The 23,878-nt window shown below is 33.9% G+C and overlaps 1 protein-coding gene across 1 annotated transcript in view; it reads right to left on the bottom strand.

Moving 5' to 3' along the window:
- The window catches only part of CFAP54 (cilia and flagella associated protein 54), a 101,573-nt gene that overhangs the window by 3,303 nt on the left and 74,392 nt on the right, over positions 1-23,878 (bottom strand). Inside the window, exons 53-67 of the mRNA XM_031507516.2 lie at positions 19,637-19,739; positions 18,149-18,287; positions 17,081-17,238; positions 16,696-16,881; positions 15,358-15,481; positions 14,911-15,063; positions 13,811-13,919; positions 11,176-11,281; positions 10,345-10,434; positions 9,697-9,838; positions 7,384-7,584; positions 5,939-6,132; positions 3,088-3,273; positions 1,787-1,884; positions 799-985 (exon numbers count right to left, since the gene is read on the bottom strand). Of these exons, the coding sequence (XP_031363376.2) occupies positions 799-985; positions 1,787-1,884; positions 3,088-3,273; positions 5,939-6,132; positions 7,384-7,584; positions 9,697-9,838; positions 10,345-10,434; positions 11,176-11,281; positions 13,811-13,919; positions 14,911-15,063; positions 15,358-15,481; positions 16,696-16,881; positions 17,081-17,238; positions 18,149-18,287; positions 19,637-19,739 (2,176 nt within the window). The remainder of the gene's footprint in view (positions 1-798; positions 986-1,786; positions 1,885-3,087; positions 3,274-5,938; positions 6,133-7,383; positions 7,585-9,696; positions 9,839-10,344; positions 10,435-11,175; positions 11,282-13,810; positions 13,920-14,910; positions 15,064-15,357; positions 15,482-16,695; positions 16,882-17,080; positions 17,239-18,148; positions 18,288-19,636; positions 19,740-23,878) is intronic.

Genomic DNA, 23,878 nt, shown 5'->3' with positions numbered 1-23,878 from the left:
CACAATTGTCACTGTTTCACAGCATCCATCAGACAAAATGACAGTCTCTACATCATTAATCATTTCACATAATAGATATAAAGTGAATCCTGTCACATGATAAATGTCTCCCACTTTGAAAATAAACGTCTATTTTGCCTTGGCATTTATCAAGCAGCACTTATGCTGTGGCAACATTCTATTCCAATGACATTATCTCAAACAGAGCACATGGAAAATTCTGAAATTACCTTTTGTGTGTGTGTATGTGGGGAGAGTATTTGCTTGTGGACCATATTCAGCCTTGCTAATAAAAAGAAAAGAGGATGGCATAGAGAAAATGAAAATAAATTCTGTGCCAATATTAGTAATCTCTCAATAACATTATTAGAAAGTTCTTATTTCAGAAACCACCCCTGCCCATTTTACATTGAAGATGTGTAACTGATGTTAAAAAAGCACTTTTGGGTTGATCACCATGCTAATTTAACACACTGCCAAGGATTTTCAGATGTAGATTACTATAAATTAGGTATCAGTTTCCAAATCTATGTATCTGAAGAGGTAGCTTTTATTTTCAAGTAGAAGGTTGAAAATGCCTGTTTCTTTTTTTTTTTTTTAAGTGACAAGCAATATATTAGGAAAAGTTAAAAATAAATAAAGAGTGAAATAAAGTATTTCAAATTTTCTTTAAAGATGTGAGGGAAGCTTAACACCTGCCTTTAAGTCTGCCTGACAAGTTGCCCATCATTTACTTTCCCAAAACAGACATCTTAAATCAAGTCAAAGATATATAAGAGCCAAGCTGTTCTCACTTACTTCTGTTTTATCATCAAGATGCAGTTTCCTATCACATCTTTTGGATTTATTTGAACGACTTCTTTTCAAAGTTTCATTTTGCACAAGAGAACTTGCAGGTACTGAAGCTGAAAAGCTGTTAGAACCATACATCAATATTTCAACTTGCTCCTTCAGATCAGACAATTTCTCCCTTAAAGAAATAATTCTAAAAGAAGACAAAGTTTTTTATTATTACTGTTATAAAATAACAATATTTGTTGCTTCCAGGTTATAATTAAGCTGACCTAGCTTTTATTACATATTGATTAGGTCCTACATTTTCTTTCATTTCAAGATTAATCTCATAATTTTACAAAAATAAGTTTTCCATTTAATAAAGTGGATATATAGAATGCATTAGCTTTTTACAAAAAAACTTGGCAAGTATTATTTTAGGAATGCCTCTCTAAGAAATGGCTTTTTCAACCAAGCAGCACAAGGGTGGCAAATCCTGCCCTTTATTTCTTCCCTTCCACCCACTAAGCAGTTCCAAAATTTTAAGACTAGATGAATGACAAGAAAGAAATAATGAAAAATGCCATAGGATGTAAAATTAAGGGCAGAGTCTGGTGCTACAACTAAGAAAAATTCTTGCATTCTCAGAATTGTAATATGGGATGGAGAAAGTAGATGATCCACTGAGAGAATGGGAATAATTGCTGGGAATGCTTCTTAGATCTGCTACATTGCTATGCCAGTGTAATACAATTAGCATATGTTATTTGGTTCTTTAAGAATCAAAACTAAAATGCTAATGAATGCATTGAAAAAGCAACTGTTTGGATGGGTTTAACACATGTACAACATCTTACTGTTTTTACAGTGAAAAATCTCTGAAAAGCAAAAATGAATGCTTTTAAAGATTTACAGCCCTTTGATATTTTGTACTTTATTTTCTCTCATCTTAAAAGTCTGTTTGATCTTTAATACAACATGAAATAACAGCACAGAGACAATTATTATTTACCTAGCCAATGGAATCCACAAGTGGCCTGAAAACAGAGACGTTGAACTGATGTCACTAATCTTGACAGGGTTTGTATTATAAGCATAAAGCAACAAAACCTATAAAAGAGATGGGATGGGTAATGCAATAGACCTGAGCTATTTCAGTAATACAGGAGTACAATACAGCGTACTGATGAAGCCTTAGATAACTGACCTTAAAAAAAGAGAGGAGTGTGACTTCATATGAATTTGTACTACACTCCGATTTTTTAAGTTTTAAATTCATTTAATTAATTAAATTGGATATTATTACTATGGATTTGAAAATTAGGTATACCCCATGGTGTCACTATCAAAATCCCAGCATTGTCCTGATCCTGTTCAAACATATGCATGGCTGTCATCATGCTAGGTTTAAATCCATTAAGTGTGCATAACTCACCAATCTAAAAAAAAGTTATACCATTATAAGAAAACTAAGTAGAATGCTCTCATCTTACACTACAAGAATTTACTAGTACAATTGAAAATATGGGTCCTAATGGTAGTGTAATGTTTTGACTATATGGAAAATGTCAAATATATGGCATTCATGCATTATTTAATTTTAGGAGTTCTCCCTGGTCCTCTACTGATCTGTACGGCCATGCTAAGATAACCTGCAAAGCCACATTAAAAGCTACATTATTTACATTAACTTCACGGGGCTTCTATCAGTTTCCTAATACAGATAAATGGGTCTAATAGAAATTTAGAAACAGATCTGCTATGTCAAAAAGTTTAAGATCATGGATTTTCATTGCTGTAGCAGAAATTTTACCTACACATTTTTCCCTTGTGTAAAGATAAAACAAATTCCATGTCATAGCTTCTCACATTCTTGAAACCCTCTCATCTCTTTCATCTTTCATGTTCAGTCTGATCTTTTAGGAAAATGAGACTTACAAATCCCATTTTCCCTGTATATGTGTATCTTTGTTTTTCCAAGAGTCTCCCACCAAACTATTATTTGAATGTATCAGTCAGGTCTACCCAAACTTAGAAAAGAGATCTTAAAGACATCAGGGATTTACAACAGGCATGAATACAGTATAGCCTGGAAGCTCTATATCAGAAAAAATATGTTTTTTCTGGTCTGCCAACAAAAAAACTGTCAGGGCATTCTGTTTTTTTAAAGAGCAGGTTTGCAGCAGAGTAAATAAATTCTTCCTATCACCGTAATTCTATTAAAAAGCTGAAAACTCCTAACACAAATATTCACTGGAAATGAGACTTAATTTGCTCCACTACCTAAGGAACTGTTTTTTGCTCTAGTTATACCTTCATTTCTGTATCATTTGATGGTTTTGCCATGGAAGGAATATACCATTGAATGTTAATTTCCTTATCTGGAGCCCTTGCTGCTCTACTCTCTGTCTTCTCATCTTCTGCAACAACAGAAACTGGAGAAGGCATTCTCAGAACATGTGACATTTCTGATGCACTTTCAGAAACATCAAGAGACATCTGGAACACAAAATAAATGTTAAGTTTTTAGTAAATAATTATATTTAATAATATTTCAATTATATAATTTATTTAAATTAAACTATATGTTTAAACTATATGTTTATTTAAGTTTAAACTGTATGTTCTGTAGTGAAAGAGGAAAAATCTGTTATAATCTAGTGTCTACTGGAATTGGTATGAATTTCATTCTAGCATAAATAGATATTAATTTAGGTAAATGGGTAGTTTTAAAAAGTGTCCTTTTTACCGAGTTGAGACTTTTCAGTGTTGATGTGATGACACATTTCTAAGGGTAACACAAATGCTGATTTAGAGACAACCACAGTCACAAAGATTGTTGCCTTTGATTTAAAATCATTATGGCATTATGGGTTTGGCTCAAATCTATTATTTGGCACGCTGAGAATACAAAATTTAGCAATGAAAAACTAATTTGTCAAGTATACATATTGATAACTAAAATAGGATTCTGAATGTTAGAATAATGTTTTATTTATGTTTACCTATCTGTTTTCTCAGCCGTGCAACTAACAAAGGGTGATGCCTGCTGAAAATTCAATCACTTAATTTCTGAGGATTTGTTGTATTTTATAAAATATATATGAAACATTAGCAGGGCATTCATCAAATAGCTACTGTTGGCTGTCATTCACCAGGGAATTAATGCAGGAACACTGTCAGCCAACATTCATGCATGAACAAAACCTTTCCCTAAAATTGTGAAATATTTGATGTAAAGGCTGAAGAGTAACACACCATCTCTATTTTTTAAAGTATTACACAGATCTGCAAAGAACACTGGCCAAACAGTTGCATTTTCAGGGAATGTGGAGGCTATTTGAAAAGGTCCTAATGTCTCCATAATTGGTTCCAAAATGTGGACCCAAGAAACAGCTCCCTGGGAAATTCTTTTCAAATTTTGAATGTTCACTGCTGAAAAAGATGGAAAACTTTACCTACTTTCTCTACAGAAAATTCAGTGTGTGACAACTTCAGGGCAGTAAATCGAAGTGAACAGAAGATGGATTTTTCATAATAATCTAGTCTTACACCATAAAGCCAGTTACCATCCCACATGAAACTTTAGTAGAAGTGAAGGTAACGATGAATCCAGGCATGTGGAAGGCATAAATTCAAGCATATGGATGTGCCTTCAGTGGCCATAACCCATGGTAAGCCATGAGGTGTGCATGGAGGACCCAGCCACTAGAACCCTCTTCTACTTCAGTAATGAATCATCCACTGTCCTGCTAGCATGGACTGTGAAAAAAACTAGGAGAAAACATATATATGGATATGGCAAGAACCTAATTCATTCTATGCCCCTGAACTAGAGCTCTTAAAATTCTATATTATGCTATGTATTTCTTAAATGCTTGTTGTTTTTTGGGTTTTTTTTTACTGAACGGTATCCTTTGGGTTTCTAGTCATATTGAATCTTTTTGAAGAAGGACATTACAACTGGTAGGTTGCTGAATAACATACATAAATGTTTGCCTATTCAACTTTCTTAAAAGCCTGAAAACAGTCTTAGTCAAGTATTTCCAGATCTAGTTACTATCATGGAGCAGAACAGATAGCAAGCATGAAAAATGTAACAGGGCTCAGAATTTTAATTATGGACCTAATGCAGTTTGGATTCTTTGGTCAGCAGACCTGAAAAAGCCTTCAAGAGTCAAAAATAGAATACAGAAATAGATATAAGTGAAACAATTTCATACATAAAAATCATTCTTTCAGAAGTTATGTCTATTTGTACTGTTAAAACTCAAAGTAATAAATTACAGTAACATTTTTAAAATAACATCTATAACCTTTTGGATAGTTAAAGCTTCTAAAAATGTTGTGATAAAAATCAATGAGTCTTAGAATTTTAAAAAGTAAGAGCTTTATGCTTGTTATCTGTCTACAATACTGAAGTTAACACATGATTATGCAGCTTGCACCCGTCAAGAACATGACAGTGAGTTCTGAAGCTTATTATTCTAGGATACTGTAATACTAATTATGTCAAAAAAAGGGCAGACATAGTAAAATAATTTTTGATATATGATGGCTGTTATAAATGTCACATACCATATATTTACAATTTATTCAGTGGCACAGTCAGCTCTTTGTTGGGAAATGAGTAATGATATGCTGTCCAACACTGCAGAAAGTTCACCAACTCTAGACAAGCTACTTTCAAAGAAGTATTTTTATTCATTTTTATAACATACCAAGTTCTCTGCCCTCAAGGCTCCCATGTCTCCATTTAATACTGAATATAATAACTAAAAAGTAAGCCACAGAGACTGATCTTTCATTTTAATTTTTAGTATTAGGATAATTATTAATGTGAGAAGTGGGATGGAGAAACTTTGAAGACAATTATTTTTATAGTAGGTCTTCTAAGACAAATTTCATTCAATGTTCAAAACACGTGCTATGGTCAAGTGTAGAGTCCAGAATTCTAATCAAGATTTATCTGAGTGATGTATTCTGAGCTGCCTTCATTTCAAAGCTCAAATAGGCTGCTCACAAGCCACAGATCTAAAAAAGATCCTCTGCATATTATTTCCTTCTTCTATAATGCTCCCAGAAATATTACCACTGGAATTACCAATAATCTGAATGAAATGCCAGTATAATATTTTTGAAACATTAGAGAGAACATAAGTACCTCTGAAGAATCAGTTGCATTACTGAGTGGCATTTCTACATCACGTAGTTCTTCTGGAAAATTCTCAAGACAACACAATGAATATTCAAATAAATTCTTTTCAAGGAAGGAATGCATTTCTGCTATGCGTAGAACAATTCCTGTGTCAGAAATCAAACCAAGGTGTCCATCTCTTGCAGAAAGTGATCCAGGGCCTGGATTAGGGGCAGGTTTTAAAAGAGATTTTTAAAATTACATCATTATTTGCCATTAAAATGTTAAATTACTACATCTACGCTATATTAATAAATTTTGAAAACATAATAAAATATGTAAATAAATCAATATCAAATAAATCCATTTCCAACAATTATATTGATTGCCCTTAAATATTACTAGCTTATGCTATTTGTAATTTTTCACCAGTGATCAGATAATGAAACAAACTCTCTCCAGACATTATAATGTAGCACCAAATGGGAGATGTAATTTTGAGGTGTAGGTACTTAAATTCAGAGTGTAAGCACCAGTATGTTCACTAGATGCCTAAGCACCCACTAGAATAAACATATATTTATTCAACACAGTCAAAATAAGCTTTAAGAGCTCTTAAGACCCCAGTTTAGACAGCTATGGGGTGATCAGTTGAGTTTCCCCCTAGGCTCCCCAACAGGTAACTAAAGCTGAGATTTACACGCACGTTTTGACACCTAATTGTAGATACCTTCCTTACAGTTCCGTGGTGAACCAGGATACTTTCATTTGATGCTGCAGGGAGAAAACCCAGCCCTCTCTGGAATTGTTATTTTCAGAGTTGCTGGGTTTCTCTCTAAACACCAGGTATATGTATGTTGTAGTTTTGTTCTCACCTATTGGGTCATCACTGGTAAATCCAAAAGCTGGCCATCACATGTAGGTGCACAGTATTAAGGCCTTACAATTAATGGATTCTTACTCTGTTTGAAAGGTCCTATCTATTACCATGTTCTTTTTGCAGTGAAAAGAAGCAAGCAAATCACATCTGGGGTTTTAGTAAAAACACATTCAATAATGCTCAGCCTTCTCATTTACCCTACACTCAGGTCTCCAAAACAGAACCTCAAACTGAAGAGGTTTATTTATGATGTGACTTAAGCTTGATTTTTCTAGAACTAAAAATAAATACAGATTATGATTTTTTTAGAAATGCTTCAGATGTAGTAATAACAATTCAGTTTTGAGGGAGGCCTTCCTGGTATTGTGGAGGCTTATGAATAACTATGAAGAAAGGTAGTAATATCTTCACTTGCAGCATGCATAAAGTGACATAAATCTGGATTTACATGAAGATTTTTTTGCATTTATACAATTTAAACATACTAAAAATTAGGGTATTTCAGATGATAGCCTTTGAATCTTTCACTGTTTGCCCTCAAGAACAGTATCTCACCTACAGCAGTTTTCTAGAAGGAAATAAAAATGCATACCAGATAGGTTTGTGTTATAAATTCTTTTTAAATTATTATAGTAGCGAATCATGTGAATCCATGTTACTGTATCTTTCTTCTGGCTGACCTTGGCAACAAGACTTTCTGTTCCTTCACTTTCACTTTGAAAGGTGTCTTCTGTGATTTGTTTGTTTTCAGCAGAAGATACTTCGGGTGTTTCAGAGATAACATTGTATCCATCTGTTATCCAACAAGAGTTCAAGAACACACATGAAGTGGTTGGAATTCAAAAGCAATTTCTGCATAGTGTTAGAATCGACTAATTTGTAACTAGAAGTGTAAGTTGTGAAACTGCTTATATTTTTCACACAAGGAAAACTAGTTCAATTCTGTTTTAATATGAGTTCAAATAGTAAATAGCCTTAAAACTAGTTGAAAATTGTTTCTCAGATCATGGGCAGGTACCTTACTAATCCATGCAAGAAATTCAAAAGGAGTAGAGAGCACAGTGCATTCTCTCTCTCTGAATTTGAATATGAAAGCATTATTTCTACACTAGATATTTACTAAATGGAAACAACCCAAGGAGTCATCAGTCATAACTGAGACAGCTGAACTTCCCAGTTATGTTGACCCAAACTCAGAAGTGTTAGGTACTCTGGAGTATTCATTGTTAGTTTTAATCCTTCATCCCTTTTAGATATTAAGCACCTTTTCAATGAAATATACTCTTAACTGTGAAATAAAACAAAAGATAATAAAACAAAATATAATATTTTCTTTTGTGCTGCCTAGAAGTTGTACTTATGCAGAAAGAGGAAAAAATTATCAGTACAGATATCACTACATCACTGCTTACATTCAATAGTGGTTTTCACTGTATTAGTACATGTCTCTTTCAAAAGCACAATTCTTGAGCTCTGCTTCTCACTCCAAACTGAAAAAATGTTATGTCATAGTGATTCCTAACAGTAAACTTTCAGAAAATAATTATGAGTGCTTCTAAAAAATCGGAATGTCTCTATTATTCCTGACATTTCGCTGTCAATGCCAAAATGGCCATATTAATGAATGGCCATATAGATGAAAACTTAAATATGTGTTTTACTAAGAGTTTTATAGAAAATAGTGTGCTCTACTGAGACTTTACATTTCAATTTACATTTTTGTATTTTAGCCTACTATTGCTTTCCTTCATTTTCTATTCTTCTTTGTACTGGCTAATAGAACTATCAGGAGAAACACCTGTTGCATTTGCTAAAAGAAAAATTATCTGTAATTATAAGCAAATGGAGCTAGTACAAAACAATCAGATGGAAAGTCTTAGCACACAACACTTGTTTTCATGAACCAATCAAAACACATATGTTTAAACACTGTACAGTATGCAGACATGGCTCAGCTTTGCCAGCACCTATCAAGCAGAGCAATTCAGTATTTGTCAGCCACCTGGGATAATTGAAATTAACTCACTGAACCAAAATTAATGGTTCCTAGTTTAAAAATAAACATGAATATTTTGTCTGTGTTTACATAACATCTAGCAGCCATTATCTCAGAATTCCCAGTTTCACCGCTGGGGGCTTTTTAAGATCAAAAAATTCAATTTCATCCACTCCTTTAGCTGAAAAATAAATGCAGAATTTAAGACAAACCAGGCAAAGTTCTACCAAGCTAGTGAAAGCATATCTAAATAATAATCAATTGGATTGGAAAGACAGTGAAAATTTTCTTCTACTGACTTTGACTTTTAGAATACAATACACAGGGAGGAAACTTTGTAAGAGTTTGACTTTGTTAGTTTTGGTGGGTTTTGTTGTTTGTGGTTTTCTTTTTATTTCGTTGGTTGGGTTGGGTTTTTGGGGGGATGATGCAGGGAGAGGAGCTATTCAACACCAACATCTCTTTGCAAAATCAAGAGTAACACTGAAACTCTCCATGGGAAAGATAATATATCTAGGGAAAAACATCAGTTATAGGACAATGTTTGGGAAAAAACAAAAAGCAGTGATGACTGATAAGGAGGCCAATATCTACTTTATATGTCTGGGCAAGTCCTGTAACAAAGGACCAGCCAAAATTATGCCGTATGTGCACTCTGTCTTTCTGAGCCCCAGTATGCAAAAAAAGGATTTTTCTTAACATATTGAACAAATGCACAGGCTGATATTTAAAGCCTCATGAGGTCTCTACTTAATGTTTTGTATGATGAGACTTTTGCTTTTACTTTCCAAAACCAATATATAATTTTTCATAAATTAAAACTAGATATTAAATGTATTACTAGATGACATGGCATATATATATTATTATTTATTTAATTTTCTGATATTACTAGGTATAAAAGAATACCAGATATGAAATCTCTGTATGAAGAAAAAAGATCCATAGAAGCAAATTCTGGGATTTTTTGTTGCACTTCATCCTTCATGTTCTGTTCTTTAACACTCTTCAATCCAGTTAACAGCTGAGAAGCAAGCACAGCTTCACTGACCTAAAAATAACATTTATTTTATTCGGGACTCATTCACTACAAAATTTATACAGATTTTAATTTCTTAGAGTAGCAAGATTAATTATTAAACATACTATATTTTTTAAATTGAGGAAAATATTCTATTTCTTTCTGACATAAGATACACATTATATTGAAATAAATCATTATTGCTGACAGCTTAATTACTACATAGTGATTTCAAACCAGATATCCTCATCTGGATGCCACTGATGTCTGTCCACATGTCAAATACATATGCATTCATATCAGGTCATGTGCTACTTTATTTGCACTGAATCAAAGTTAAGCTAAGCAGAGTCATATCTGTCCAAGAGAGATTAAATGCATTATTCAGTGTCCATTTTAATTTTATTAAACAAGACTTATGTGAGAAATTTCAGGAAACCTTAACACTCTTGTTTGCATTACCTTATTTGCTCATGTAAGTAGAATAAGATGAAATGTAAAAACAAAAAATTACCTCTTCAGAATATTGCACCAACCTGTGTAGCTGCTCTTATTGCAATCCAGGCTTGTGCTTTGTAGACTTCAGATTTCATAGCCTCCTCAGAAGACCCATCTCCAGAATAGGTCTAAAAATTATATACCAATACATAATCAGGATTCTAAATATATTACAGTAAAATATATTCTAAACATAGAAGGAAGTTCTCTAACTTATAAATTATTTTATTTGTAAGATGTAAAAATTGGCATTGAATTTAAATCCATGGATTAATTGCTAAAAATGAAAAAAAAAAATTCCAGAGCATACTTATTGGCTCCTGGAAAAAGTTCTGAGAGCAGCTTATACTATGGTCACTATGTATGCAATGTTGCTATCATATTCCAATTTTTGAATTCTAATTACCTCTTTTCTCTAATGTTACACATTTTGCTTTCCATCTATAGCTTGTAGGAACTTTCACTTTCATGTGTTTAAAGACACTTATATTTCTCATGCTGTAATTCATATTTGCATAGAAAAATTGAAATCTGACAAAGTTATCATTTCAAAAACAAGTTTGAATGTTAAGTACATTTTCCAATACACAAATTAATTTGTACATAATGGGAAATGAGAACACTATTGGTTCTGTATCTTCCTATTTTATATAGAAAAATATCTTAAATATCATCATTCAATGCTATAAACACGAGAGACATCATCAAACAAGATCAAATTCTATTACATGATTTCTTTGTGTGATTTTTCTAGGAGGACTTTAAGAATCATCATGATGTATAAGTCATTACAAGTAATAATACGTCAAGGTGCACAATACATATTTCCTGTTTTGAAGAGGCCACTGCCCAAAAAATAGAAAACATACACTTGATTTGGAAGGCACCGACTCATCTGTCTGTGATTCATCCTCCTTATTTTCAGCAAAATACAAATATAATAGTGCTATTTCAAGGTATGACCGTCTTATTAACCTGTAAGAAACCCACAGAATAATCAGCTTTACTATCAAAGTAAGCATTACAGTGATACAATCTGACTCCTGCATAAGACTAGCTAAATACCTTATCAAATAAATCATTCAGCCAGGCCCCATAATCTATTTTAAGTGTTAGCTTCTTTCAGAAATTCATGGGATCCTGTTTTAAAGTCATGTGAGTCTAAAACATCCCTATGGTGTGCTTAACAAAAACACCTTGATTTAACAGTACATCAAATATGATTTTCATTATTTGAAACAAATATTCCATAAATAAATTGCAAATTTTTAGTAAGAAAACCCTAATTCTACAATGGAAGTGATCTTCCTGTTCTCTTTGTCTTCCTTGCTCAAGTTAAGGCATTTATCCATTGCCCTGGTTTCTCTGAAACATAGGTAGCTGAATTTGGGTATCAATCAAATTGGGTCATCAGTTAAACTCTCCCAATAATAAATACTCATGGTGTATCAGCAAAAATACCCTCAGTGACCAAACCAGACCTTTGTTTCCTAACTGGGCTCAGATGAGGAACCTTCTTAGTTTTGAGTTCTGTACCAGAACATTTCACATCTTCAGACAGGGCTCACCTATTCCTGCTCTCCTCCTATGTATATATATAGCTCTTTTCAGTGATTTTTACAGTAGTACTGTAAACTAAGCAAAAATCATAGAGTCATAGAATGGTTTGGGTTGGAAGGGGCCTTCAAAGTTCATCTAGTCCCACTTGCCTGCAAGGAGCAGGGACATCTTCAACCAGATCATGTTTCTCAGAGCCCCATTCAACCTTATCTTGAATGTTTTGAGATACAAGGCATTTACCTCCTCTCTGGGAAACCTATTCCAGTGAATCACCATTCTAAGAAATTTCTTCCTAATATCTACTCTGAATCTACCCTCTTTTGGTTTAAAACCATTACCCATTGTCCTAGCACTACAAGCACTATTAGAAACTCTATCTCCATCCTATCAGCCCCCTTCAAGTACTGAAAGGCTGCCAAAATGACTCCCTGGAACCCTCTCTTCTCCAGGCTAAAAAATCCAATTTTCTCAGCCTTTTCTCTCAGGAGAGGTGTTCCAGCCTCCCATAATTTTTGTGGGACTCCACTGGACCCACTCCAGCAAGTTCATGTCTTTTCTGTGCTGAGAACTGCAGAGCTAGGTGCAGTACTCCACAAGGGATTTCATCATATCAGAGCAGAGGGGCAGAATTACTCCCCTCGACCTGCTGAAAATCACTATACCTTGAGAATTTCTCCAACGTTTCTATTCCCTATAGGTTTATAACAGTCTTCTTATGCAGATTCCTCCTGGCTCTGCAGATTTCTTCAGATCTCACTTATGAATTAACTTCCCCAAGCATAGCAACAAACTCCTGCTCACATAGTTACTATTCTGGACAGATACATACTGCACAGAGTTGGCTGTTTATATAGTACAATAAATTCCAGCTTTAGTACAATTTGTGTAAAACAAAATACAAAAGTCAGAGTACTGCACAGTTAAAGATTGAGCAAACTAGCTGAAAAGATGGCAAATTCTACACTTGGTTGGCAACAATTTTGTTAAATTTCTAGTCTTGCTAACAAAAAAGGATGTGAGACATCAAGAAACAACTTTAATTAAATAATACCACAGATATCACGGGCTTATATAAATGTGAGCAGGATGTTAAGTTCTCTAAAACAAGAAAGACATGGTCCATTGATGTCTCTGTACATTCTTTTAGAAAGATGGTAGCAAATTAAATGAGAGTGCAGCAAATTAAACTTGCAAAACTTCACCACAGTCCATTTCTGCACCATCTTCCATCATGCTGGCTGCTTGTTGAGGTTTATTACTATGCTACTACTTCTACATTCAGAGTTCTGGTTCATTAACTTCAGTAACAGAATACCCAAACAAGCAAGGTAAATTGCTGCCTTTACACTCTCTCTAACTAGATGTGGCACATTATTCATTTAGACTGGTCAAGAAACAAAAAAACTAAAGTCCAATGTATCAGAGCTTCTTGACAGAATTTATTGGCTGTCTTGGCTCAGCTCTTCAGGCATCTTCTAGGCTGATAACTAATGCCAAAGTCACTGTCCTGATATCTGTTACAAACACATTTCCTATGCTCCTTCTCCCTCTGCTCTTCTGACTGTTTCTGGCTGGTAACCTTTTCAAGCTGGATTTCTGTTATCTGGAAGGGGGCAGACCACAGCTCATCTTCTGAAATATGAATAACCTCCTGTTTAATTGATAGCTCTGTTCTCAGTGTTGACAGATAGGGCACAAATTTGGAAATAGAACAGAAAGCTGTAACTTTTGTGTAGCATTAAAAAATGCTTTTAAATGTTCTTATCATTTGTTTTAAATAAGATAATAAATATTCACTAGCTCTTCTCTATTGAAATAAAACTCTCTAAAACATACAAGATACTCCCATAATAGAAGTCCCAGACCAAATATCAAAAAACTGTTTAAAAATTATATTAATGTATGATTTAAATTCTTTTCAAAGTTATATAGCTAGATTCTTACTCATATTTTTGATCATGTTGCTGGCTGAGCTTAATAGCTTCCAACAGGGTTTCAACAGCTTGAGATGACTTGTTATTGCCTGTTTCAGTTATCCGGCGTTCTACCTTACCTTAGAAATACAGAAAGCAGATTTTCAAGATGTTAATAATTTTTCTTCCGTAAGACCCACCCAATCTGTTTTTCCCTCCACAAAAGTTAAACAACACAATACATTATCTGTTCTCCTCCTGTTAAGCAAGGTCTTTTCCAGTTTGTTTAAAAGGTAATGCACAATGTTTGTATAACAATTCTCTTCATAGAGTAGCTGAAATAACCGAACTTGGGAATCGTAACGACCCCTAACATTTCCTGATCCCAACTAGCAGAGCATTCTACATGGGGAGTCAGTGAGCAGGCACAGGCCTGTGCTGCACACATGGTGTGGCCCTCAGGCCCATGTTGTGCTGGGCACATCCCACAGGATAAACTCAGACAGCTTGCTGACTGACAGAAGAGTCTGTTGGCAGCATCTTCTCAGTACCTTTCCATAAAAGTGAAGCAAGCGGTTCTTATGTGAACATACTTTTTGTTTGACAGTAGAAATAATGAAGAGCATTGTTTTCTCTCAAGCACAGCTAAAAGACCAAAATGAGTCAACTTTTTCACAGATATGATTTGCATGTTGTGCTACAATCTGACTGGAAGCACAGTAATAGGAGATCATTTACACTGTCACATTTTTCTTTTATAGTGTTAACTCCAAAAAATGGCATTCTAAGAGATACATTAAAGTCTTTAATGTCTTTCTGGCTAGGATCTTCACAAACCAACACCTCCTGGTGCAAAACATAATGTTCTTAATCTTGTTGGCCACATCCTTGGACACCTGATAACACACAGATGAAAGTAGTTCTAATCCAGTTTTTAAATTATTTGTAGAATAATGCATCCTGAACTCTTGTGGTGTGGTACTAAACACAGGAGAGAGATCTGCATATAGAGACAGTGAGAAATGTCCAAACTTATTCTAGTTTTACAGTAAAATGTCTCCATTTTAAGAGACATCATGCACAACATTACCTAGGATGGCACTCAGGATGTACAAACAGGGGTTTATTTACCTATCTGAAAAAGAAGTTCAGCTTCCATATCTAATTTCTTTGTTGCAGATGCTCTGCAAAGATTCAATGCTGATTCTAAATGTCTGAGAGCATGTAGCCATTGCAAGGGATGTCTTGCAGCTGTAGGAGCTACTTTTTCAGCTAATGTTTGTCCTTAAGAAAAAAACAACAGTTCTTTGTAAATTATTTAGTAGACAACCAATTTATGCAAAAATAAACTAATTCCTTAGAAGAAATGCTGCTACGTATTTACTGTTACAATCCAATTCTCAAAAATTCAAGTGATTTATGGATATAAATACAAAGCTATAATACTGTTTCACTATTGTATGATGCCACTGAGGTTTACCTAGACCACTCAAAAGAAGTCCAAGATATACCAATCAACCCATTCACAAAATGAGTGAAAATGAACTAAAATTTAAAAATGAGTTGTGGTTTTCTTACCAATTTTCATTTTGACTTGGGCTAGCAAGTTAATATGTGGCAGGTAGATATTCTTTATGGGTAAGACCAGGCAAGTCAATGTACTGTCTTCTTGCTGTTCAATGGATTCACCACAATCAAAGATCTATGAAAAGAGCATGCTCAGTAAAATCAAGTTGCAGACAGCAAATTAAATAGCAGTTTGAAAAATCAAGTTAGGTATTGCAAAACTAAAGTGTCTTGAAAAGAGCACTAGAAAAGGATTCAATATTCCTGAATTCCTTTACTTTAGTGTGTACTTGTCTTGCAGAAGAGTCTTGTGATGCAAACAATTTCAATGAACTCTTGATTGAATTTAGTAATGTTAGGTTTTGGTTTTTAAAAGAAAATTCCCTAAAATCAGTCTTTTAGAAATAGATCTCACAAGTAACCAAAGCCCTGAAAAGAAACTGTCATTTCTACAAAGAAATCTGACATCCAGCAAAGGCCAGAAAAGAAAAAGAAATTAGCATGTAGGGGCCAGTCAAACCTTTCATTCATAGAGATAAGACAATGGGCAGACATTGTAAAGTGCCAAGTCTCTTGAAGGTTAGCAAGTGTCACAGTTGGAAGTTTGAGTCTGAAGTGATTCATATGATTATTTATTACTTAGGGAAATAAATATTTCAGTGTATTAAACTTCTATTTTAGAAAATATGAGGAAAGAGTTTGATCTAAAAACTTTCCTCTATAATCTGTACCAAGTTCAAATAAAAATGCCTATCTGTTTTTGGATCCCAAATAGGTAAATGGTTTAGTTTTCTCACAAAGTTAATGTCTTTAGATTTATTTTTTTTAATTACCTATTTAAATTTTTACATGGAAATTATTTCTTCATATCAATTGTAACAATCCATCAACCTAATCATGCTACTTTAAATAGATTATCCTGATTCAAAATATTCTAAGACACAAAGCTAAATTCTCGCATGCTTAAGAGTTAGGAATTTAATGAGATCTCCATTCTCCTTGAGGTGTTGAGTATGAACATGTCCCTCATTGCAAATGGGAAAAGTGAGTGTTCTGCAAATCTTTAGAAGTCAAACTACCTATTTCTTTTTTCACATCTGGATGTGTATCTTGCAACTATTCAGTATTTTTGCATTCTGTGAAAACACCAGACTTCACATGTGAACATGCATGATGAGTATGGATAAAGAGTTTGGTAAGATGAATGACTTCTTTACACTATTCTAATGAATTTAAAACTGAAGTGATCGGTTACTAGGAGTAACCCTTATTAATAACTGATAAAATAACTTCCAGGATAAATAATTAATGCTGTTGGAAGAATTTGGAAAAGCACCATCATGTACTCACTGCTTTAATGGCAAGCTTATGTGCCAAAACAAGCAAGTTTAATGGTTCCACTGCAGAAGGGCAATGTTCTGAGTCTTCTACTATTTGCAGTAGCAGTATATCTGCCAGCAGAAGCATACTTTTCACAAGAGTCAAAGAAGCTGGCAGGGAAATAAATGTATCCTCTTGGAGTAAACCGATGATATTCTGTTTGGACACAGGCAAGATAAACCAGAGTCATTACTATATTCCTGTCTATTTATGAGGACAAAGAACACAATGTAAAAAAAAAAAAAATCTATTTTACAGGCACTATTTCAAACTTATTTAATGCTGCTATCCTCTGTCCTGACTACACAAAAAATTTATCAAAGAAAAGCAAACATTTTTTCCTTTGTGTTCAAACCTGCAAAAGAAGTTTAACGTCTGCCGCAGGACGTTTTTCTTGCAGGTCAAGAATAGCAGCTTGCACCATCATTTCAGCCTGAGTCTCAATATCACCAAAGGCTTCTGCCTCTAATATTACTTCTTTTATCACACTTCTGCGCTCAGCCACATCATTTCCTAAAAGAAGAGAACATATGAATAGTAAAAATACAATAGAAAATACTTGATTGTGTGTTCTACTATTCTTAAGTATTTCTACACTAAAAAGTTACAGAAAATATGACATTTTGAATTCCACATTGCACAGGTACCATTTAATCAATTTTGTGTCAAATTTACTATTAAAAGAAAGAAAAATGGCGTAGTTTCTAAACAGCAATATGTCTTTAGTTCATCCAAATGCATGCTTTTTATGCAAGCCAACAACATAAATATTAAGGTATTTGAGATCTGTTCTACTTATCCAAACATCTGATTTTAGTTAAAATTGCAAAATAGTAACAGCCTCCATAGAAATTAACCAGAATTTATTAAGAGTTTGGCAACAGACTTAGACTGATTTTGGTACTTAAGTGAGCATCAGAATTGTTCATAGAACCAAGGAATTAATTTATTCATAACAAAACTTGAAAAAATGTACTTTGCAATATCTCTCTTAAATCCTTACAAAAATTACCTGAAACATTTTTAGGACCTATGTAGGGAAATTTCATGTATTAGAGATAGAAAAAGAAAAAAATATTTTGAGACTTTTAAAACCAGAAGTACTCAACAACAGTACTTTTTAAAACAACCATACTTTCTTAATTACACTAGAACATTTGAAACTTTTAGACACAATTTTCAAAATGTAATGACCGTTAAGTGAAAATTAATATAATATTTTCTGTTTTCATGTTCTAGGAGAGACTGTGCTCATAAATATATTTTCCTTATTGGATTGGATGAATTTAATACAAAAAATTGTTCAGTGATAATACAGCCACAGACTTAATGTTAGTATTTTTGAACTATGACTAAGAATTGTGTCTGTATAGGCTCATTTGACCATTATAATCCCAAAATATAAAGCAAGAAAGTAAAGTACCTTTCATACCACCAACACCATATATCTGTGTCACAAGTGCAGTGACCAACATTGCTCGACACCTCAGCCACAAATGTACATTCACATGCCCTCGTGCTGTTACACGGGGAGGGAATGGAACACCTTCCGTGGTGGAGTCCTAATAAGTCCAAAAAGCAAGAAAAATGTTACTTTCTGTGTAGCATACTTTACTACATACAAAGCAATAGGGCAGCCTTGTTAAATTATTACAAATATATTACAAATAATAGTAAAATTCTAAACAGAAATTTATTTGAAGATTAGATACATATTTTAATAACAGAAGACCATTTATTATTTAAATTTTAATATATATAAAATAATTGTAAGCATTGAATAGTGAACCACTTTTTATGTGAGACTCCATAAATATATCTATATACTATATTTGTTATGAAGAATAATTCAAAGAGTTTGGATTTTATTCCGCTCAAACAGGAACATTACACAAACTTCTAAGGCACATAAAAGTCTAATTTTAGAGCAAGATCAGTATCCATTTCTGGTGCCTCAGTAATGACTAGAAACAAATGTTTAGTTTTTGATTTCTAGTTTTTTGTGTTTCTGTTGTTTAGAAACAAATATTAGTGTAATGTAGTACTACAAGTGTTTGCATGAATTCTCAGCTCGACTCCTTGTGCTATCTTCATATATTCTAAAAACTCTTCCTATTATAAAAAATTCTACTCTCCATGTTCTACTATTTGTTTCAGCAAGCAATCACTGGACAATGCACCACCTGCATTTTACCTATACAAAAAATCATCATGACTGATTTGCATTGATGCAAATGAGGGAAAAAATATCTGTAGCTCAGTTACTGGCTACAGGACCATCCTAAGAAAAGAGAGGAGCAAGTGCAGAGAGACAGAAGTCCCTGATATGCAAGACAAACAGTGTTGCTTGTCCGTGTGAGTCAATCAAGAGTGACTGTATGGTGTGTGACCAACAGGCTTTCCAAAGCAGAGGTCAGAATCCCTGTGTGCTGGACAACAGAAGTCAGCTGAAATCTTGCTCCATGTGGAACACAAAATCTTGCTCCATGTGGAACACAGCAATTAAGTGAAATGGTCCATCTGGCTCTTTGAAAGAGAATTTAATTTTCAATCGGAAAATCTAAATAACTGAATAATAGAAGATTTTCAACTGACAGCTATTTTTTCCCTTCCTTTTTGAGGGACTTTAAACAAAAGAAGATTTTTCAGTGCTGCTATTTGAGAGCAATAGAAATAAAAACTGTAATTCCTAATTTCATATAAATTATAATGATGATTATAGACACGTTGAGCACACCTTAAGCAAGCAGGTACCCAAAGCATGTCAAAGATCATTTTTTCCCTTGGTTAATGGTAACCACATAATACAAATGACTGCTTTGTTCTAATATTATGAAAATCGCTCAATACTTAATACAAGAAAGATTAATATACAAAGAAAGATAAGTTTAAAACAAATATCCACACATACCAAACACTCCCTTCCATTCTTTTCTTCTTGAAAATGTGCTACGTCCACACTAAAAACTTTTGCATCTTGGAGAAGTCGAATTGCAGAGAAAGCCAAAGCAACACTGTGATATAGAGCAATATTATTTAAAAACACTAATTATATTTGCTACTTTATGGTTTTGTTAAAATAGATACTTCATTTTTTACAAAGCCAGAGATGTAAATCACCAGTTAACAATTTTGTAAAATATTATTACACTCAGACTATTTTATGAATTTGTAGGCACTGCACTATGAAAGTGCCAAAAGAGCAGTAAGAGAACAAGTTTTGCTGGTAACAGACATAACCTGACAATATTTCACTGTTAGGGTGGTCAGGCATGGGAATAGGTTGCCCAGGTATGTGGTGAGTCACCATGCCTGGAGGAGCTTAAGAGACATCTGGATCTGGGTGATAAAATTTAGGGGTTTAGGGGTCATATTTAGGGGTTTAGTGGTTTAGATGGTGATGCTGGGTTGATGGTTGGACTTGATGAGCTCAATGGTTCTATTATTCTATCAATAGCATATAAGCTGAAATATATTTCGTTGGAGCAATCAAAACACAACTCCATTATAATTTCCAGTTACACACAGAATCATAGAATCATTTTGGCTGGCAAAGACCTCTTAAGATTGTCAAGTCCAACTTTTAGATCTAGTCAAATCAGTAGATCAAGACCAACCATGGCATATCTGTCTTCGGGGATAAGTTCTTTGAAATTAGAAGATGCAAAAATACTGAAAATTACAGGATATAGTAGGAGAGTTCTATATCATCCACAACTAAGGTTAATACCTGTATCCTTAAAACTTTTCCAGGCTATGCAATAATACTTTTGTTAAATCCACATAGTCAAATACCCACAGGATCTTAGTAAACACCACCAAGGTGATGAGGCAAAACCTCATCAGTAAGAAATCACATGACATTGCATCTATTGTACTCCCCACCCCATATCCTAAATTCTTCTCTGGAGTTCACTCTCAACAGCACCTTTGAAAGATACAGACACCATTAGGACTGGTGCAGCATTCAACGCTATGTGTCAAAAAAAGATGGGCTTAGATCTCAAAATATTGTCAGGTTTCTTAAAATATAAACTACTGGGATTTTATTCTTTTTTTGCTGTCTTTATAAGCATTCAGATACCCTCAGATAATATTCTATTTTCATTACATGTACAAAAATATCTATCTACAGCAGCAGACTTTGTGAATACAATTATTTCATGATATGAAGACATCTGCAAAGCCATCACAGACAGAAGAATTTTTTTCATACTAGGAATTGTTGTCCAAAGAACACACTACTCAAAATACTCTGAGAATTGCCAAAATCAATGTCTTTTTGTATTGGTTTCTCTCAATTGCACATTTCCTTTATGTCTGTAAATCTTCACTTTCATACATCTTCTCTAATTTTTGAGTTTGGTTTTGGGGGTTGTTTGTTTGGAATTTTGTTTGGAATTTTTTTACAATTTTACATGTTTTCTGCTCACAGAAACATTTTTCGAATAATTCTAAGCTACCAAAGAGTATGCCTAACTCACTACTTAAAAGATTTTTTCAGCAGGTTAATAGTTAAAAATGTTTGTCTATGCTGTTTTTTTACATAGACTTTCTTTACATAAAGACTGGCTGTTATGAAACACACAAAAAAATTAGAAAATAATTAACACTTTAAAGTCCTTTTTACAGTGCCAGAACAATGCAAAGATCTTTTAATGCAAGAGAGACTCAGAGTCTGTGTGAATTACTGCTTTTGAGATGTTCTTGACTAATGGTTGCAAAGGCAAAGATCTTGCACAAAGAACAAGAGCTGAACTACTTCTAAATTACACACATTATTCTGTCAACATATGTATAACCACAGGATGGATAACCTCCTGTTAAGATAAGAGAGCAGTTTAAGTCTTCCTGTCATTTCTGATTCTATCCTCCTTGCTGTTTTTGTGATGCAGTCCTGGATGGATTGCACCAATTCAGCACAAATATACCCCAAAGTAACAATGAGAACCAAAGCCGTTAATATCAGAATTCAATCCTCATGAATCTCCTTCATCATCTCTTTACCTCAGTTTTATTCAACAAAATGAAAACAGAATAAATCAATGTTGAATCTGATGATAGGTTTCTCTCTAACAATGGAAAAGGTGAAACAGGATTTGCTTATAAAAGTAAACAGAAAAATGTATAATGCAATGATGTACCTCAACTGTTTTTTTCAAGAGTTTTCTCCTGAAACCAAGGCATCCAAGTTAAAATTACAGCAAAATCTGACCCTTCCTAAAACATTGCTTGAGATGCTATTGTTCACGTGTCAAATACCTTGGAGAAGGTACAGCACCTAAGAGTATATACAGGTTATTAACAAATATTAACCTAAATTCCTCAGCACCACTGCCTCGAGTTAACTGCTCTTGTCAATATCTAGCAATATTGAAAATGAGGCTATTTTTACTTACATGCTTACACAAAAATTTCTTAAGTAAAATACAGACCACAAGCCCAAAGATTAATATATGCCTTGTTTTAAGTCACAATTTATTCATATAAGCAGAGAAGCACACATTTGGGTAATTAAAAAGTTTACATTTATAGGACAGACACAATGTAAGTACTCTCCTTGAGATCAATGGGATTAGTCCTATACATAAAGTTATTCTAAAGCATACATTTTTTTGCAAGACAGAAACTTGTAATGAAGAAGCTTCCCTTGATGAAATTTTTGTGACCCTCTTCTGCTGTCAACAAGAGTGATGTGTCTATATATTTCCCTTGACAAAATACATATCCTTTTATCAGCTGAATCAGAAAGTGACAAGATGATCAAAATAGGAAAGTACAGCTGACTATAACAATTTCACCACTAGGTCATTTTGCCAAAGGAAAAAAAAAAGATGAATTTCTATAATATCATGCAAAGTTTGATTTCTAGGCTGGCAGGCAGAAAACATTCAGCTGTCTGAAGAAATGTTTCATTTTTATCCGAGGTAGACATATCAGCAACTTCCGTGGCAGTGCAATAAAACTGCAAAAGAGGTTAAAAAAACCCAGACTCTTACTTTAGTTTTGATGGGTTTTTTCCCTGATACTGACCACTATCAATATATAAACCCACTAAACAAACACCCATCAAAAATTTGAGAGTCACAAAAAGTGATCTATACAATGTTTGACATCCATTGAAATCCTCAATATTCTAAAAAAGTTTTTTCTATCTGAGACAAGTTATAAACCCACAGAGAAACTGGTTGCTAGGATATAAACTGCATGGCAAAATGCAGGGTCCTGCATTGAAATGTCTTGCACACACTGGAACCAGTTCAGCAGGGTGAGAATGTCTGAGATAGGACTTTACTAATGCAGATTTTACCCAGCCTAGTATCAAGCTAAGATTACACACGCAATATTTCACAAGTGTGCATACTGCTCCTTGATTACTAGTATATTGACTTTATAAAATTCAGGACACTCAACAGTACGATGAGGTGACTGTCAGCAACTGGTGGATTTCTCCTTGACAATTCATAGTAAATTAATCTGATTCAAAAAGCACTGAAATAGATCTCTATTTCATGATGAGAAATGTCCACAAATAACATACAAGTTCTTACTTTGCATTTTCCCTAATGACATTATTGCTAAATTAATACACTCCTAATATCTGAATTTTTTGGAAACTGCTTTCTTTTAAAGTACCATACACAAAACCTGCGGGAAAGACCACACTGCAGACTGTTACTGTTTTCAGTTCAGTAGACTATACAGCACCGTGAAGCTCATATCCTTGTTAATTATTTTTGTTGCTGTACCATAGCAATGCAAAAGAAACTGTGCTATTTAAAAGATATTGATTTTGAGAGTGTTCGTTCAGCAAAGAGAGCTGAGAGAAGGAAGGTGGCTTGTTTGTCACAGAATAAACAATTTTTTTTTAAATTGGGTAAAAAAATCCCACTAAGACTGATTTATCTATTGACCTGATGAGCCACCTACCACTTCATCAGCAATCTTCACCACTATTTCAACAATAAAGAAACGGTAATTTTCTTTTTTTTTAATGCTTACTGTGCTATAGATTTATTCTAGCAATTCTGGTGTATTTAGTTAGATTAGACCGAACAAATACTACAAATACTGATTACACTGTACCAAATCTCAATCTAGTCTGACAGGTGATGGTGCTACACCTCAGTATGCTCCATCTGTAGTTAGGAAT

This window comes from Lonchura striata, chromosome 5, assembly GCF_046129695.1.
Source record: "Lonchura striata isolate bLonStr1 chromosome 5, bLonStr1.mat, whole genome shotgun sequence".
Lineage (NCBI taxonomy): Eukaryota > Metazoa > Chordata > Aves > Passeriformes > Estrildidae > Lonchura > Lonchura striata.
The sequence above is the reverse complement of the archived record's forward strand: the minus strand, read 5'-3'. Positions and strand labels throughout refer to the sequence as shown.